At 31.9% G+C, this 18,264-nt stretch overlaps 3 protein-coding genes and 1 long non-coding RNA gene across 6 annotated transcripts in view; 1 reads left to right on the top strand and 3 right to left on the bottom strand.

Moving 5' to 3' along the window:
• LOC135837740 (uncharacterized) overlaps positions 1–18,264 on the top strand; it is a 310,851-nt gene that overhangs the window by 100,328 nt on the left and 192,259 nt on the right. For both annotated transcript variants that reach the window (XM_065353116.1, XM_065353115.1), the window contains exon 2: positions 2,831–2,936. The gene's annotated coding sequence lies outside the window, so the exon portion shown is untranslated. The remainder of the gene's footprint in view (positions 1–2,830; positions 2,937–18,264) is intronic.
• On the bottom strand, positions 58–3,945 carry LOC135837741 (uncharacterized). 2 transcript variants are annotated; one of them, XM_065353119.1, is made up of 7 exons: positions 3,371–3,945; positions 3,150–3,280; positions 2,549–2,597; positions 2,349–2,440; positions 2,087–2,246; positions 1,869–1,957; positions 58–405 (listed from the first exon to the last, which is right to left on the bottom strand). In XM_065353119.1, exons 2-7 carry the CDS (start codon positions 3,222–3,224, stop codon positions 298–300), a joined length of 573 nt encoding a protein of 190 aa, XP_065209191.1. In that variant the 5' UTR covers positions 3,225–3,280; positions 3,371–3,945; the 3' UTR covers positions 58–297. The 2 variants fall into 2 exon arrangements, with proteins under 2 accessions (XP_065209191.1, XP_065209192.1); XM_065353120.1 differs by lacking the exon at positions 58–405 and having other exon boundaries at positions 1,276–1,957; positions 3,371–3,939.
• Positions 5,731–8,004, bottom strand: LOC135837735 (uncharacterized). The gene is made up of 6 exons (XM_065353107.1): positions 7,699–8,004; positions 7,463–7,617; positions 7,323–7,374; positions 7,148–7,239; positions 6,909–7,068; positions 5,731–5,977 (listed from the first exon to the last, which is right to left on the bottom strand). Exons 2-6 carry the CDS (start codon positions 7,535–7,537, stop codon positions 5,886–5,888), a joined length of 471 nt encoding a protein of 156 aa, XP_065209179.1. The 5' UTR covers positions 7,538–7,617; positions 7,699–8,004; the 3' UTR covers positions 5,731–5,885.
• LOC135834466 (uncharacterized) lies at positions 11,269–11,834 on the bottom strand. Its single transcript, XR_010556676.1, has 3 exons — positions 11,690–11,834; positions 11,440–11,621; positions 11,269–11,341 (listed from the first exon to the last, which is right to left on the bottom strand). It is a non-coding gene; the product is annotated as an uncharacterized LOC135834466 (long non-coding RNA).

Here is an 18,264-nt window from a genome sequence, read left to right as displayed (position 1 = left end):
TTTTTTTTAATTTTCAACCCCCCCCCCCCTCCAAAAAAGACCAGAATAAAGAAAACATTTTTGAAAAAATTCCACTTACGCCCCTACTCAGTAACTAAATATTTTCTGTGAAAAATTAAAATTTTTTGGACCATGCAAAATATTGAATATGACCTCTCAAGGTCATTGGCCCATCAGTATGGCTTTCTCCAAGGTCGTCTGTCTGCCTGTCTGGCCTCTTGAGATCATTGACCTGTCTGTCGGAGTTATCAAAGTCGTCTGCTCGCCTATCCCGCCTTTTTCAAGGTCATTGACCAGTCAGTATGGCCTCCCGAGGTCGCCTGTCCGATTTCTGAAGGTCATTGGCCCGTCAGTATGGCTTTCCAAGGCCATTCCTTCGAGGGGGTTCCGCCTCCCTTTCTGAAACTAAAGCATAAGGACATCAAAATCTCTCTCTGAATTTAAAATTTCGGGAAAAATTTGAAATATTGCTGGAGGCTCCAGAATGGCCCAAAACTATGTTATGGGAGTTGAATTGGGGCATTATTCACATTGGTCCATTTTGCTTTAAAAAATTGTCAAAAATTGTTCTTAAAACAGTTTGCTTGGATTTTTTAATTTTCAAAAATTCATCAGAAATTTAAAAATGAACTTTTTGACCTTAAATTTTGGTTTCAGGGGTTTTAGGGCCTACTCTTTCGATCGAGCTCGGTTTCCTTTAATTTGGTGACTGTGGGTTCAAAAGGTTCTCTCGTGAGAACCAAAATTGTACAGCATGAAAATAACTTTCTGCTGCGAGCACAATCAATGCTATTCTAGGATGCTTCGTTTGAAATAATTATGTTTTCTCAAAAAAAAGAAAAAAAAATGTAATAACGAACTTGGATTGTTTTTTACTAAAAAAAAAAAGCTCAGAATCAGAACTATAAGCAATTATGCACAGGATTAATTTTTTTTTTTTTGCTTCAAGCTGTTGTTCTTATTGTGGAATGTTTCGTTGAAAAGACATTTGTAAAAAAAAAGGGAACTCCTAGAAAATATGTCACGTTTCTTTCACCATTGAAATTGATTTTGTTGGAAAACTGAGCATCGTGGTAAGAAAAGTGCTCGGTAGTAAATGGAATCTTACAATAATTGGTGATGTTCACTTTATTGTCTAAATTCACATAATGAAAACATTTTAAAGTATCAACAAAAAAATATGAAAGGAAGTAGCACACTATAAATACAATAAAAATCGTTTTATGCAATCATAAATTCTAATTCATTAAAATAGTTTTGAATTAGGTACTTAATTAGAAAGTTGTTTAAAGTTATTTAGAATAAAAGTTAATAATATAAAATATCACGAATTGTTTTTCATGATGAGAAATTGTTCAAAATTAGGGTGAAATTTGTACACAACCATTTGCGAAAATTGCTGAAAATATTGCTATAGCCTAAGAGTCACGCATGGAGCTTTCGAGACGCTGTGAACTGGCAGCTGAACGAAACCGTTTACAAAAAAAATGATGAAAATCAAAATCCGCAGATGTTAAAAACTGAATTTCTAATGTTTAGAGGACCAGAGAGTATTTTTTCTTTTATTTTTACGGTCTACAATAGAGCCACCTTGAGTTGTGCAACTTACAATTAGATTTCAAAGAAAATTAAATTTTTGAGAATTGAGTTATTTCAACTGCCCAAAAAAAGTAATTTTTATAAAGGTATTTTGAATCAGTGATCATTTTTTTCTGACCACGCAGTATATCGAAAAGTTGGAATCGGTTGGCTTATGACACAAAAACATTCAAGTACATATAACATACACAATACACATTATACCTACTAGTTTTTGTAATGGAATAAGAAGTAAGAATATAAGAAATAAGTATTTATTGAGTACTAACTGGAGCTGTTCCTTGTGATGTAATTGTAAGTTCATTTTTCAATTCGTTATTGTATCTGTAGACGATCGTCGTGCAATACACATGGAATACTGCAATCATTCAAGTAGGTAGATAGATCGCGTTGGTACAATATTGATCATGGTAGCTAATTATTTTTGTATTCTACATAATCTTCAACTTCATAAACTATACGTAACTACATAGTACATAGTACATACCCCAACTTACGACGAGGATGATTTTCACCAGTATCAAGTCCGTCTGCGCATAAATGAAAAAACTAGATGATTTTATCATGAAGATAATAATGTCGATTCCGAATAAAATAAATACAACACATGACGCAACTACGTAAATCCAAACCAACAGCGGTTTTTTCTATTGAAAAATTAAATGAATATTGAATATTAATTTTTTTTATTAATGAAGCACATACCTACGTTTGACTATAGAAAGGTGGGATCATGGTTGGGTACCTACTTTTATAATACCAAGTATTCCGAAAATTGGATAAAGCAGGAATAAAATTATAATAATGAAATTAGGAGGTTCCACCCTGTTACCATTTGCATCTGAAACAATCAATATTGTGCACATCGTAATAATGCATTAGGTAGGTAATCATTTTAAAAGTTTCTTTTCTCTAAATTTTTTGAAAATACTCGTAATGTTATTTTTACCTCTATTATCACCTCCAAAAAAAGACACCATGTGGATAATTTTTAAAACCTGAAAATGAAAATAAAATGCTTTTAAATAAGTAAGTATTTACTAATTACCTATAGGTAAGTATCTACTGATAAGAAATTCTTTTTCAGTTCAAAACGCTCATAACTTGGAAATTTGGGAGGAATATGTTTTAAAATACATAAATGTATATTGTATCCTATTATGTATTAATTATATGTCAAGTTTTTAACTTTTTTTTTTATTAATTAGGCATCTTTTTTTCTTTGTTTCAGGTGAATTGCAGTTTCACATTTTCCTGTTTTTATACGTAGTACGAAAATTGAGTGATACGTCATGACTGATTCAAGCCATTCGAAAGTCTTCAACCTCTTCATCAGGGTATGTACTTATTTATTTTCCCAATATTTTCATTTTTTTTTTTTTCGTCAAAGTTCAGAGTTTTTGAAAATTAATTCTGTTGGGATGCTTTTGTTTTTATTTTTTCCCATTTTTTAATATGTAGGTACCCTCTTTCTTTTTGAATTGAGAAATGATAAGAAACATTTTAAAAATTGATTAGGTGTATTCTAATGTTTGTACTGAATAACTCACTAAATCAAGATTAACGATAGTGAAACTGCCTTCTCGTAATGGACATCCACATAAACACTTTTCTACTGTCGTCATGTTAAATTCTTCGACAAATGAAATAGATGGCTTTGGCAATAAACCGATGTTTCTCACTGTTGGAGAGAATGGTTAGGCAATAGTTATTCCAAGTTTTGAAGTATACATTCGTTTAAGAAAGAAAAAAACTTTATACGAGTACTTACATATTCGGTATTTGCTTTCTGATCAGGAATGAATATACATTCGCTATATTATTAAATTCACGTAGATAATACTTTTTTGTTTAATTACGTGAATATTCAAAAATAGACAGATATGTAATTGCACTCGTATTATCTATTCGATGCACAAAGTCAAAAACTGAATAAAAACTTACGAGTTGGATTTCACGCGCAGATATCTATGTATATAATCACTCAATAAGTCTGTAAAAGCGAATTTGGCGCCAGGGAGGAGTCACTGGCCAGTAGCGGCGTCTTGGTCCTCGCACTCGTATAAGGGTAGCGAAATTTTGAACTGCAAAAAGCTGCAGAGAAAAATAGGGTAGAAAACGAGATCCACCTGTTGAATGCAGCGATATTTTTCTGATAGGAAATCGTGTTATCAAAAGTAAAAGTTTGCGGTTATTTATTCAACAAGATTTTAAAAATTTTTGGGAGGAATTGGCATACAGAGTCGCGCTTATTCTAAGGGAAGTTGTCCTTTTTGGAAGGTCACGAGGAATTTAGTGCGAAAGTACATTGGTAAATTTCAACAGTTTAAAGCAAAGTGGTTCGAAAAGAAAAATTTCATGAGGTATTTTTCTGTAAACTGTCGTTTTTTTTTTTTTTGTTGAAAATTCATCCTTTTTGATGATCTATGTACCTACATACAAAGATTTTAAAGTTTTATTCATACCTATTTTTAAGTCATTTGAACGAAGCCTCGTACAATTTTTTCTACGTTTTGCTAAATTTTCCAAAAATGTCATCACAATTTGTTTATATTTTGCGTAATTTTAATGTTTTTTTTTTTGGTTATTATTACACGTACTATTTTAACACGTTTTAACACTTTTCAAAAAATTTTGGCAAATTTTAACACGTGAAATTGCGTCATTTAAAGTTTCAATAATTTTTGAGGTGATTTTGATGCTTTTTTCGTGTTTTTTTTCATCACATTAACATGTTTTTGACACTTTGAAACACCTTTTTTCTTTTACCAAATTTCTTTCAAATTTTATATCTTTTTGATAGTTATTTTCGATCAAAAGTCGATTTGTGGTGGGCTTCGATTTGCGCGGATTTTTACATCAATTTGAGCGGAAATTTTCAAAGTCCTCGATTGGTGATCCAAATTCGTACAAATTTTAATAAAGTTTTTTCGAAGCTGGAAAATTAAAGAAGTAGACTGTAAAGGGAGAGGCTTTTGAACGGTTCAAAACCTTCATCAAACCGAATTTCAGCTGGAGAATGGGGCAAAATGAATTTTTTCACTACTTGTGATGCCCTGCGAATGTTGACGAAATTGAAACCCAACTTCTCCAAAATATTGAAAATTAAATGTAAAAATTTTTTCTGAAAAAGTTTTTAAAAAATCTATTTTATCTGAATCTAAAATTTTTTCGTTTATGAGTCCCAATTGTTTTGTATGATCTCCCCTTTTAAGAGAAATCTGTCACCGGTTCCTCTAGTTATTTCAGTCTTTTTACATGGAGCCTTCGGAAGTTGAAAAAAATCAGAAAAAATGAAATGAATCCCCGGATCTGTCTTATTCTTCGAGTTGGGCTCACGTTTCACTTTTTCATTATGAGGGAGGGGAGGGGGGTTCAGAGAGGGTTAAAACTTTCGAATAAAGTAGTGCTTTTCTAATGAAAATAAACCAAATACAGGAAGCAGAATGTAAAAACGTGAATTTTTTGAATATTTCTTAGTTTTTGAGAATTTGGGAGCTAGAATTTTCAGAAATCTAATTCCTAGAAAAATGTTTTTATTGAGATTTCGTCAATATGGAATGAAGTACGAGAGCCTGAGCAATTGGAGTGAAAAACCTGCAGCTTCAATTATTCATCAGGGTGTAAAATTTCCAATAATTTGTGTACGAGCATCGATCGTTGTACACGAGTTGAGTGCTTTTTTCAAAAAAAGGCAAAAAAGATTATTTTGGGAAATTGTCAAATTAAATTTTTATAATTTGCCAGAGAGGGGAGGCTCCTGGTGGATTTTTGGTGATCACTGAAATATTGTGCAGGATACTTCGATTCAGTTTTTTTTGTGGTAGATTTTAGTGAAAGGATCGCTTTAGATCAAAACACGGTAGAAGTTCAAGAAAGGAGGTGAATTCTCTGGAGGAGAGGGGGGGAATGGAAAAATGTCATTCAATTTAAATTTCAATGCTTCAGTGACTAGAATAGGAATGAATCGTGCTTGAAAATGCGTATTCTAAAACACAATTTTTTTTTTAGTTTTAATGTCTGTTATTTCATAGATATTAATAATTGAAAAAAAATAAATAAAATAAAACTACAGTATCTAGGTATAATGCTTTTGGTAATTTTCAATATTTTTCAACAAAATTAGTACATAAAAACAAACTTATTAATTATTATCAATAAAATTACCAACGAGTAATCGGGTATAATAAAGTAGGTACCGCAAAATTAGAAAAAGGAAACCATCTATTCAGAAAAGTACCTCTAGGTTGTCTTTTATTTCAAAATAATCAGTAAAAATCTATAATTTACACGTTTGTAGCCGAAGCTGATGATTTGTTTCTCTCTGTCAACTCTTGATAATAGCTATAAACCACTGCGGTATAATACACGTGTGTAGCTGCAAAAAATCAACATTTTTCTATATTAAATGATAACTACCTATCAATTCGAGGAAATCTTTCATCGTTATTCTTATCGACATACTTCATCCAATTTCATCTTACTACAAAAATATATCCATCAATTACACATTCTATAAAAAATAACGAGATCAATGATCATGCTGATATGCCAGATCGCCAAACCAACTTCAAACAATCCTGATGCAAAGACGAACTAAAAAAATTACACAATTATTAATAAAACATGAAATTGAAATGGAATATAGACACGCAGATATTACAAGTTCCATTTGAAAAAAATCTAAACTTGAAGAATGAGGAAATGGAATAAGACGTTACACTTTCGTATCTAAATTAAGTATTTATCACAGAATGCGCCAACATGTTGAAAAATCTCAAAAATCACGAATATCGCTTCGATACCAGTGATAACAAGAATAGGAATTACAGTTCCATCAGTGATGATTAAATTAGAAGAAAATATTGAAGAAAAAGACCATGCACCGGAAACCGGAAAAAAATCACGATCAACAGATAAGTGAAATACAAAATAGGTAATCTCCCTTTAGAAGAATATTTTCAACGTTGTTCATCTACTTGAAGATAAGTTATAGGAAAATGATTATTGAAATTTCAGTCTCTGCCCATAAGACGTGCTTATCACACGAAACTCCGCTTAGTACGTATATCGATAACCTTGATTAATTTCTCTGCTTAGTACTGAAGCCAAGAATTAAATACTCGATGCTAGAATGTATTCAAGATCAACATTGAAAGTGGAAAATAAATGGATAGAAAAAAATATCCCAAAATTTTATTATGAAATGCTCACAGTGATTCCTCCAAAATAAAAAGTTCCTGTGACAGGTGCTGCCATTCTGCAAAATGATACTACCCAATTTATCAAATAAAAATGATTATACTTACCCCAAGCACCCAGTATAGCGACGATCTCAATCTGGTAATCTTTTGGGATATCAACAAACATGGTTTTTGAGAACAGAAATAGCAGTAGAATATCGAATCCTATGGTTAAAAGTCGAACCAACGAACATACCACGTAAATTAAAATACCTCTTGGTAGATCCTGTGAAAATGAAATTTTATAAGTTTGTTTTCCATGGATACGTACTTATAGGCCAAGGCTTAGGTAGATAGATACGTACTTTCAGTATTCCGATTATTCCTGCTAAAGGATGAAATAGAAGGATAAAAGTAATCAAAATACCGGGAGATTTGTATTTATTACCCTCTGGATCTGGAACATGTAATATTATGGATATTACGAGTAGGTAGTTGAGTATGCTGTTTTCACTGTGAATATTTTACATTTAGGCCTACCATAGGTGTTTGCGATGGCGTAAAGATGGATAATGTAAAAACACGTCGATATCTAAAAATCAAAATGTGAATTATTAAATACTCGTAGAAAAAGAAACTTTTATTAAAATAATTCAGAAATTTCGACCAGTGTGACTCACAAAATCAAGAATGACTATTGCTAAACTGCCTTCTCTCAATGGACACCCACAGCAACATTTTTCAATCATAACCATTTTGATTTTTTTGTTGATCAATGTGCTTAGTCAACAATTCTCTCAACATTTAGAATCAACAGAATTCGTTGGCCTTGCTCCTTGAAAATTTTAATAACAATAAAATCTACTTATGAGAAAAATGCTCCTTTTTTTAAAAAGAAAAATGATAATTTTCTTACTTTTTTATTTGTGTGATCCAGTGGTATTGATATTGAACTCGTGTGATCCTTCCTGCTTGGTCATAATTATCGATAAACGAATCAGCTTTCCACATTTTCGTACCATTTTTCGAAACTTGGATTAGAAGACTAAATCGAAATGAAACCAAGATGTCTATTTTGTTGTATTCGTATGTTTCTACATGTAATCACTCGATAACGTCTGAGAAACCGAAATTGGCGCCTTGTAGGCGTCAGGCGCGCGGTTCCTTAGATTTTAGAAACTTGGGAAAGAGGTATGGTATAAGACAAGATGACAATTTTAAACCAACCGAAGTAAAAAGGGATAAGAAATAGGTCAACTTGTTGAATGTACATACGTGATGCTCTTTTCTAAAAATTATAGGTAGTTTATTACATTGACGTCAATTTGACTGGAAAGTCGAGGCAGTTTTGAATTTTTCAATTCCCTTCCTCCTTCTCCCCCTCCTTGAAAAAATAGGTCCAGAACTTCTCCATTAACCTTGAAAGTTTTTAAGGATGATATTTCAAATCACTGTTTAACTTCGAAAAACTTTTTTAAAAATTTGTGTATTATTCAAAATACTTAGCAGATTTCGAAAATGTCGGCAATAATGAAATTTGTAACATTGTGGCTGATTTTTAACATTTTTGGCGTTTTATTGAAAGAGTTGGAGCATCTTTAATTAGTTTGAAGCATTTTTTAACGTTTACAAACTTTGAATGGCAAGTTTCTGAAAACGTTCGCAAATTATAAATTTGGTAGAAATTTCGAAACGTAAATTTTTTAAAACGTTAGCACCTTTTTGAAAATTTTGGTACATTTTTGGAACCTTTACCAACTTTTGAGAATTTTGGCACAATATGGAAAACTGAATGGTAAAGTTTTCAGATTTTTGGCAGATTTTAAAAATTCTGACAAATTTTGAACGGTAACTTTTTTTTAACAAATTCTGCGAACTTGTAAAATTTTCGGTAACCTTTCGATCAAAATTTGACATATGTTTGAAAAAATTGGCAAATTTTGAAGACTTTGGCAGATTTTTGGAAAAACGGACAAGTTTTGAAAATTATGGCATATTTTTGAAAAAATTTGTAAGTTTTAAAAATTTTGGCACATATTTGGAAAAACTTGGCAAGTTTTAAACATTTTGACACATTTTTAAAACCGGCACGTTTTCAAAAAAATTATGAAAACGTTGGTAAGATTTACAGAATTGTACACTTCGAAAAACATTTGCACTTTTTTCAAAAAATGTCGAGAATTTTTTTGGATTTTTTGAATCTTTGGAAAATTTTTAAAAGTTTGACACATTTTTAAAACTGTTCTTCATTTTTAAAAGTTTTGGCCAAGTTTAAAAAGTTGATAAATTTTTGGAAACTTGGCAGATTTTAAAACGTTTACATACTTTGGACAGTGAGATTTTAAAAAATTTGGAAAATTTTTAAAAACTTCGGCACATTTTTGCGAAAAATTGGTAAATTTTTAACAATTGAAGGCAAGTTTTGAATGTTAAACTTTTAAAAACTCTTGCAACTTTTAAAAAATTTTACATTTTATTGAATATTTTGGTACGTTTTTTAAAAAATCTAGCAAATTTTGAAAACCTTGGTGTCTTAAACGTCAAAAAAACACGTAGGTAAGTAAAATAGACCAAAAATCCACTTTTTTACCATGGAGAGGGGGGTCAAGTAGGGTTGGAAGGTTGAAACATGCAAAAAGCACTTCGGATGCATCCTCTCGGCTCTCATTGTATTGTGAAAATTTGGACCCTCCGGGTCAATTTGGAGGGGCTATATAGGCTTGTCTTAAACGTTGAAAAACATGTAAAATATACCAAAAATCCACTTTTCTGGCCCTGGAGAGAGGTCAAATAAAGTTGGAAGGTTGAAATCTTCAATAAGTTCAAGTACTCATGAGGCAACCTTCCATTGTATGCTGAAAATTTCACCCCCCCCCAGATAAATTTTAGAGGTGAGGGGATCAAATATGGTTTTTCCCACCTCAAATGGGTTGGGGATGACCTAGGAAGCTAAAATTTGGATATGTTGATCACAATGGAGGTACTGACCATATGGTATGATTTTGGACTCTTTTCGTCCATTTGGGGCCATATTATGCCCCTCCAAAAAAATGACCTTTCTGTAATTTTCAACTTTGACCCTCCCCACTCCAGAGGTCAACTCTAGCTCCCAAAAGAACCCTATTCCCCAAGTTTCACCCTGTTTCATTCATTAAGCTATCATTTTTTACAAAAATTTTGGTAAAAAGTGATCAGAATAGGAATGATTTGTGCTTGAAAATGCATACTCTAAAACACAAATATTTTTTGAGTTTTAATATCTTTTATTTCATAAATAATTGAAAAAAATATATATATTATAACGCTTTTAGTTATTTTCAATACTTTTCAGCAAACAAACTCATTATCAATTACCAGCGAGTAGGTAATTGGGTAGGTATAATACAGTACAACATACAAAAATAGAAAAGGGAGACATCTATTCAAAAAAGTACCTTTAGGTTGTTTTTTCTTTCAAAATTATCAGTAAAATATCTAAGTACCTAAGTACATAATTACATCGTTCATAGCCGAAACCGATGATTCGATTCTCTCTGTCGATTCTTGATAATAGCTGTAAACCATTGCGATATAATATACGTATGTAGCTGCAAAAAATCAACATTTTCCTATATTAAAAATGACAAGCAAGCTATTGTTTCGAAGAAATCTTTCATCGCTATCTACCTATCTACTGTACCGACATACTTCATCAAATTTCAATTTACCTACATATAAAAATGTAGGTATCAAATTACAAATTCTATAAAAATAACGAGATCATGGTCATACTGATATGCCAGATCGCCAAACCGACTTCAAACTATCCGTTGTTCATCTACTTGAAGATAAGCTATAGGAAAATTACTACACGAAAGTCCGCTTTATATGTCGATAAACTTGATTAATCTCTCTGCTTGGTAAGCCAAGAATTGAAATTCTTATTTCAAGATTAACATCGAAAGTGAAAAATATGGATTAAAAATGAGCCTTCCAAGACTTTATTATGAAATGCTCACGGTGATTCCTCAAAATTGACAAGTTCCTGTGAGAGCTGCTAATATCCTGCAAAATGGTGCTACTCGTATTACATTCTAATTTGTCAAATAGAAATGATTACTTACCCCAAGCACCCAGTATTATAGCGACGAATTCAATCTGGCGATCTTTTGGGATATCAACGGGTATTAATATGGTTTTTGAGAACAGAAACAGCAGAAGAATATCGAATCCTATTATTGAAAGTCGACCCAACGAACCTGCCACGTGAATTAAAATATATCTCGGTATATCCTGTGAAAATGAAATTTCCAAGTTTGTTTTCCATGGATAAGTAAGGCAATATAATATGTATGTAATGTATAGACCTACGTACGTACTTTCAGTATTCCGATTATTCCAGCTACAGGATGAAATACAAGGATAAAAGTAATGAAATGATCTGAAACATGTAATATTGTAATATTACGGACATTACGAGTAGTCGAGTATGCTGTTATCACTGTGAATATTTTCCATTTAAGCTTACTATAGGTGTTTGTCATGGCGCCATGATAGATAATGAAAGAACACGTCGATATCTAAAAATCGAAATGTGAATTATTATTAGATATTGTAGAAAAAGAAACTTTCTTCGGAATAAATCGAAAATTTCGACCAGTGACTATAAGTGACTTACTAAATCAAGAATTACCATTGCTAAACTGCCTTCTCTCAATGGACACCCACAGCAACATTTTTTAATCATCACCATTTTGATTTTTCTGTTGATCAATGTGCTCAGTCAACAATTTCTCTCAGCATTAAAAATCACTAGAATTAGTTGGCCTTGCTGGTTGAAAATTTTAATAATGGTAAAAGCTTGGTGTGAAATTTGACTATGAGAAATGCTCGTTTTTTTTTGAAAAAAAAGAAGATAAATTTCTTACTTTTTTATATAATTATATAATCCGTTGATATTGATGTTGCTTGGTCATAATATTATCGAGAAACGAATCAACTGTCCGCATTTTCGTACCATTTTTCGAAACTCAAATTAGAAGACTAAATTGAAATTAAACGAAGGTGCCTATATCTTGTATTCGTATGTTTCTATTATGTAATCACTCGATAACGTCTGAAAAACCGAAATTGGCGCCTTGTAGGCGTCAGGCGCGCGGTTCCTCGCATTTTAGAAACTTGGGAAAGAGGTATTATGGTATAACACATGATGACAGTTTGTTTTGAACCAACCGAAGTAAAAAAGGAAAACAAATAGGTAAACTTGTTGAATGCGCGTGATTCTTTTTTCTAAATATTATAGTCTGTTACATTGACGTGAATTTGACTGGAAAGACGAGGCAGTTTTAAATGTTTCAATTCCCTTCCTCCTTGCCCCACTCAGGAAAAATAGGCCCCGAATTTTTCTATTAACCTTGAAAGTATTTAGTTTTTGAAGTGATATTTTAAATCACTCATTAACTTTGGAAAACGTTTGAAAAATTTTGTGTATTTTTGAGAATTTTTGGCAGATTTTATTGGCTATGATAAAATTTGGAACGTTGTGGCTTATTTTTGAAATTTTGGGCGTATTTTTGAAAGAAAAAGACGCATTTTTAAAAAGTGTGAACCATTTTTTAAAAATTTTGTCGGCTTTATGGAAACGTTGACAAACTACGAATGGTGAATTTTTGAAAACTTTTGCAAATTATAAAAACGTTAATAGAATTTTAAAATTGTAGGTAAATTTTTGAAAACATTGGCACTTTTTAGAAAATGTTGGTATTGTTGGTACATTTTTGGAACCTTTGATCAAACTTTTGAAAATTTTTACACATTTTTGAAAACTTTTTTTTGGGGGGGGGTTCTTGTAACTGAATGACGTATTTTTGAGTTTTTGTTTTTTTTTTTAATTCTCACAAACTTTGAAAGGAAACTTTTTTTAAAATTCAGCTAACTTGTAAAATTTTTGGTAAACTTTCAAAGAAAATTTGGCATATATTTCTAAAAAAAATTGAGCAAATTTTGAAGATTTTGGCAGATTTTTGAAAAAATTAGCAAGTTTTAAACATTTTGGCATATTTGAAAAAAATTGGAAAATTTTTAGAATTTTGGCACATTTTTGAAAGCAGCACGTTTTTACAAAATTATGAAAATGTGGATGAAATTTGAATTGTAAAATGTTGAAAATTTTGGAAAACTTTGAAAAGTTTGACACATTTTTGAAACTGTTTGCTCATTTTTGAAAGTTCTTACAAAGTTTAAAAAGCTAATGATTTTTTGGAAACTTTTGCATATTTTTGCAAAAATTTGATAAATTTTGAACAATTGTAGGTAAATTTTGGATGTTGAACTTTTAAAAACTCTTGTAACTTTTAAAAGATTTGACATTTTATTGAATATTTTGGTACGTTTTTTTAAAAATCTAGCAAATTTTGAAAAATTTGGAAAATTTATGAAGTATTTGGTACATTTTTGAAACCTTGATATGGTGCAATATGCCTTCACTGCTTAGGTGGTTATTCTAATAATGCATCCTTATGTCATTCTATTTATAAGGAGTCTCTTCAACATACTAGGTTAGGAGTAATTCTATTTATCGGTATGAGAGGGACTTATCTCAAGTCGCATTGTTTTTTTGTAGTGGCCCAATACTTGCTTGGTGCTGACTTGTTTTATTTACTTGTTCGTCGTCGTGGTTCCTTGTCCTTTGCAGGACATTGGAAATCACATTTTTGTGGTACCCTAAACAGGGTGAGGCGAATGCCTATTGCCACTGTGATAATTCTAGGGAATCAATGTTTTGAGCTTTCACGTAGTAGTTTCCTGTTGCTTTCTACGCTATCTACAAAGTAGCTCATACATCACTAGCTGGGTTTTTACAACCCTGAGTTCCATAATCACCGCTACCTACAGTTGCTCAACCAGTTACAGCTTTTTTGATACCGGCAACAGATTGCATGCATTTCTGTTTTGCCTCTGCTGTTCTGGTGCTTGGAGCTTAATGTGTAATAGATGTTAAATGCACTACAATGTATACATTACATGTTAACGCCTGCGTCTCTAGCGAGACATGAACCCACAACCTCTTTTTCAGAAAGCCTTAGCTCAACCCACCATGCCACCAAGCGTAATTTACTTGTTAAGTTGGAATTATTATCCAACGTTTGGTTATCATATTACCTTTTGCGGCCAATTTGGGATAAGCCATATGGTATCCACGAATTGGTGTGTGTGTTTATAAGTCCTGTACAATGTAAAGCAGCCACTGACAGCCACTATTATTGGGGTAGGCTAAGGAAAAGAGATGGTGAGACGGTCAGCAGTGTTTGGTAAGTAGTTGCTTACATAGTGGTGTCTCCATTTAATTAATTCAATGGCTTGGTTTAAATAGCACGTAAGTCCAAAATTGTAAATTTTTCAGGAGAGCGAAAAAACGTTTAAAACACATTCAGATGTTGTTATTTGCTGTTTTAGATTGCATTATTATATTTTAGGGGACTTAACAGTATGGCCTGAAGATATTTTATAGGTTGATCAATCATAAGTATTAAGTATAGTTAATTAAGCGCTTTGAAAGGACATACAAGGTTTCTAAAGATGACATATTGATGGCTTGGTATAAAAACCTTGTAAGTCCAGATTTTTTCAAAAATGCTTTTTTGTGGTTTCTTTAGTAAAAAACAACAAGGAATCCGAATTTAAAAACCTCGTAAGTCTATAAAACGCATCCTAGCGCTCTAATCAGCAAAAATCCAACATTAGAAAACACGTAAGTCCAACTTACAAAGTAAGTACATGAATTTCATCAATTGTAAATTTGAAAACCTTGTAAGTCCTTGTTAAAAACCACATAAGTCGTATGTAAGTACGATGAAAATCTCTTATGTTGTCTCTAGAAACCTCATATGTCCTTCCAAAGCGCTTTAATCAACTAATTATATTTTATCAACCTATAAAATATCATCAGGCCATACCATTAAGACCTCTAAAACATAATAATGCAATCTAAAACCGCAAATAACAAAATATGAATGTTTTAAATGTTTTTTGTGTTCTCTTGAAAAATTTAGGATTTTGGACTTAACGTGGTATTTATACCAAGCCCTCGATATGAGGTTTACATCGTACTACCATTGGACTTACGAGGTTTTCAAATTTAAAATTGATGAAATTCTTGTAGTTACGTGGTTTTTATAATAGAAACCTCGTATGTCGGACTTATGTGTTTTTCAATCTAGGATTTCGACCGATTACAGCGCTAGGATGCATTTTCAACTTATGAGGTTTTTAAATTCAGATTCCTCAGTTTTTTTTTTACTAAAAGAAACCACAAAAAAAATATTTTTGAACAATCATGCTATTTAAACCAAGCCATTGAATTATAGCCTAATATTAGTTAATTGATGGATAATGATTCTCTATGATCAAATGTAATCACCTATTTCGCCTATTGGAAATATAATCGAATATATTTTGATATGATTTCAATGTCAGTTAATTGCCATGATCATCAGAGATTTGTACTTTCTCTGGTACCTACCTATCTTATTCATTAAATCGGATCGCATTTGAAGAGTGATATATTCCAAAACTCGCTTTGTCCATTTTTATCAAAGTTGGGTTTTCAGTGGTACCAGGTAGATGAAGTATTAACTCACATTCCTACATCATCAACCTACCAAAATGAAGTGTTAAACTCACCTAAATAGCCAATTCACTAAAAATTAAAAAAAAAATAATGTTCCAAAACGCGCTTTGTCCATTTTTATTGAAATTTTTTTCATCAGTATTTAGTGGATGAAATGTATACCTACACTCCTACATCATAAATCCACCCAAATAAAGTGCTAAACTCGTCTAAAAAGCCAATTTAGGTACCTGTTTAAAGGGAAACTGTTTTTCCTCTCTCCTGAAAAGTTGTGAAAATGGACAAAGCGAGTTTTGGAATATCACTCTTCATTTGTTATGTACATACATATTTGTACATTTTTGAGAAATTTGCCTGATTTTGAAAACGTTGGAAAAATTTAAAGCGTAATTAAGTTTTTATTTTTGAACATTTTCTGGGCAATTTTTGGAGATTTTGAGAAGTTTTGCAAAATTGTGGCACATTTTTGACTTTTTTGGAAGATTTTTCAAAATCATTTTGGCACATTTTTGAAACTTTTTGCACATTTCTGAGAATTTCAACCGATTTTGAAAACGTCGACACAGTTTGGCAATCTTTTGAATACCTGACGCACATTTTTTAAAAACTTGGTCAGATTTTAAAATATTTTTAGATATTGAAAATACATTTGGTGATCTTTGATCGGTTCAAAAACTCACACACCTTTGAAATTTTTAGTAGGTACACTTTTGAAAACTTTTGACTGATTTTGGAAAAAAGTTGGCAAATTTTGAAAAACGTTAGCAAACTTCAAATGCTAGGTTTTTGAAATTTTTGTCCATTTTTTGAAAATTTTGAAACATTTGGGAAAATTGTAGCATACTTTTTAATTTTTTGGAACGTTTTTGAAACCATTGGCTCTTTTTTGAAATCTTTTGCACACTTTTGGAAATTGTAACAGATTTTCAAAATGCTGACCAAGTTTGAATGATGAATTTTGAAAAAAATTCGGCGCACTTGATAACTTTTGGGGCAATTTTTGAAAATGTAGCACTTTCAAAAACGTTTGTATGATTTCGAAATCTTTTGCACAATTTTACAAGCTTTAGCAGATTTTGAAAATGTAAGATGATATACTTTCAAAAACTCTTGCAAAACTTCAAAATTTTTTGAAATATCTTTCAAAATTTTGGCCCTGGCCCTTTTTTTCAAAAAAAATTGGCAAATTTTGAAAGTTTTGACACTTTTTTGATACTTTTTGAACATTTTTTGAGAATTTAGGTTGATTTTGAGAACGTTGGCAAACTTTGAGTGGTACCTACGTCTTTGAAAATGTTGTCTAATTTTTGAGTATTTTTTAAAAAATGTAAGAATTTTGACTTTTTTGAAATTTTTGGAAAATGTTTAGAACCTTTGGCGTATTTATAGAATTGTTAATAAACTTTGAATGTCAATTTTTTCACATTTTTATTATTTTTGGTTGGTACAGAAGTTTCTAAAAAGGTGTTGATTTATTTTAATGATGGTTTCGGATTGAAAATCTCTTAAAATAAAACCCTAGCTATGTTTTGATTATAGTATGTAGTAATTGTTTCTGAAAACGAACAAATTAAAGTAGCGAAACCATTTGTAATCGAAAGAGAAAAAATCATCCAAAGATTTCGTCCTTTCATAATAAATCGTCTGCGACTAAATTTCAACTACCTATCTCAGCGAGTAAACTTTTTAGCGCGAAAAGTTGACCAAATGAGATGCCAAAGTTACTCTCAACGTATATAAACTTTCCCGCATTAAAACTCTTCACAAAATCTGAACTTGAACCGCGCAATCTTTACTCGCTCGCGTCACCTACGAAATCTCTCCCATTTACTCATTTCAAGACATCAGATTCCCTATCTCTATCGAAGTACTTAGATTATTTTTCTCCACATATTCACTATTCAGTGGACCTTAAAATAGGTAGTTCATTTTACTGCATCGTTCAACTCGGCAAAAAAAAAATCCCACGCGCGAATATTTTGACTAAGTAAAACTCTACACCGAAGGCGTTAATATAAGTTTCGAAACGTTTAATCCCTCGCAAGATACAAATATAAGGTGGGTCGGAGACTGCAGGAGTTTTCCGAGCGCTCGCTATCTTTTCTGTTACACGTATTGAGCATCTTCGCGAGTCTCTTTAATTATCCAGGCAACGACTTCTGAAGTTAATTTAATTCAACGCTATATAGCTCGTTATTCGCGATGGAGAAAAAATCCAACACTCGATTAATTAACATCTGCCGTTATACGTATAGTTCTTTGTAACAGAGTAATTTCGTTTTTCGTTACGGTTCGTTGGGTTTTTATTTCAATCTGTTTTTAGTATCGAGTGTACAAAGGTTGGGGGTGAGGGGAGGGGAACGGATGTAATCGTTTCGGAATTAAAACTCATCTACGCGATTGATATCGAAATACGAGGAAATACGATAGTGGAATGACGTACGTAAATTTCATGCAGCGAATAATTCAAATTTTTTAATATCAAAAGTAATTTTTTGAAAAATGATCTTGGCAAGATGTGAAACCAAACGGTTCATTTGAGAACCCCTTCGAAATTGGTAATACCATCTCCTCGGGAACGTTTCGGAATTTTGAGATAATTTTAAAGAAAAATATAAGTAAGAGAACATGACGAAAAAGAACGACGGTGCATTTTGATGCTTTTAAAACTTTTCACCATTGATTACTCCTCGTGCAACGAATAAAACTCTCGAAACTCGTGACTAGAAATAAAAGGTATTGTTTTAGCTATTAAAAAAATAACGGCTTATCGAGTCGCTGAACGCTTCGTTCGCCTTTAATCCTTTCGATTCGCGTAGCTACGAGTAGATTAATCTCTTTGTACGTCGTCATCGTTGTGTTGGGTGGATGCTG

The sequence above is a fragment of the Planococcus citri genome, chromosome 2 (assembly GCF_950023065.1).
Source record: "Planococcus citri chromosome 2, ihPlaCitr1.1, whole genome shotgun sequence".
Taxonomy (NCBI): Eukaryota; Metazoa; Arthropoda; class Insecta; order Hemiptera; family Pseudococcidae; genus Planococcus; species Planococcus citri.
This window is presented reverse-complemented; position numbering and strand designations above follow the sequence as displayed.

Bases quoted from the DNA above. Each gene is read 5' to 3' on its own strand.
- LOC135837741 (XM_065353119.1), bottom strand. From the start codon at position 3,224: ATGACGACAGTAGAAAAGTGTTTATGTGGATGTCCATTACGAGAAGGC. The intron at 2,441-2,548 runs GTAAAAATAACA...TGATTGTTTCAG, and splicing joins TTTTGGAGGTGATAATAGAG to ATGCAAATGGTAACAGGGTG. The intron at 2,247-2,348 runs GTAGGTACCCAA...ATTTTTCAATAG, and splicing joins GAATACTTGGTATTATAAAA to AAAAAACCGCTGTTGGTTTG.
- LOC135837735 (XM_065353107.1), bottom strand. From the start codon at position 7,537: ATGGTTATGATTGAAAAATGTTGCTGTGGGTGTCCATTGAGAGAAGGC. The intron at 7,240-7,322 runs GTAGGCCTAAAT...TACATGTTCCAG, and splicing joins CGCCATCGCAAACACCTATG to ATCCAGAGGGTAATAAATAC. The intron at 5,978-6,908 runs GTAAGTATAATC...GATTTTTTGCAG, and splicing joins CGCTATACTGGGTGCTTGGG to CTACACACGTGTATTATACC.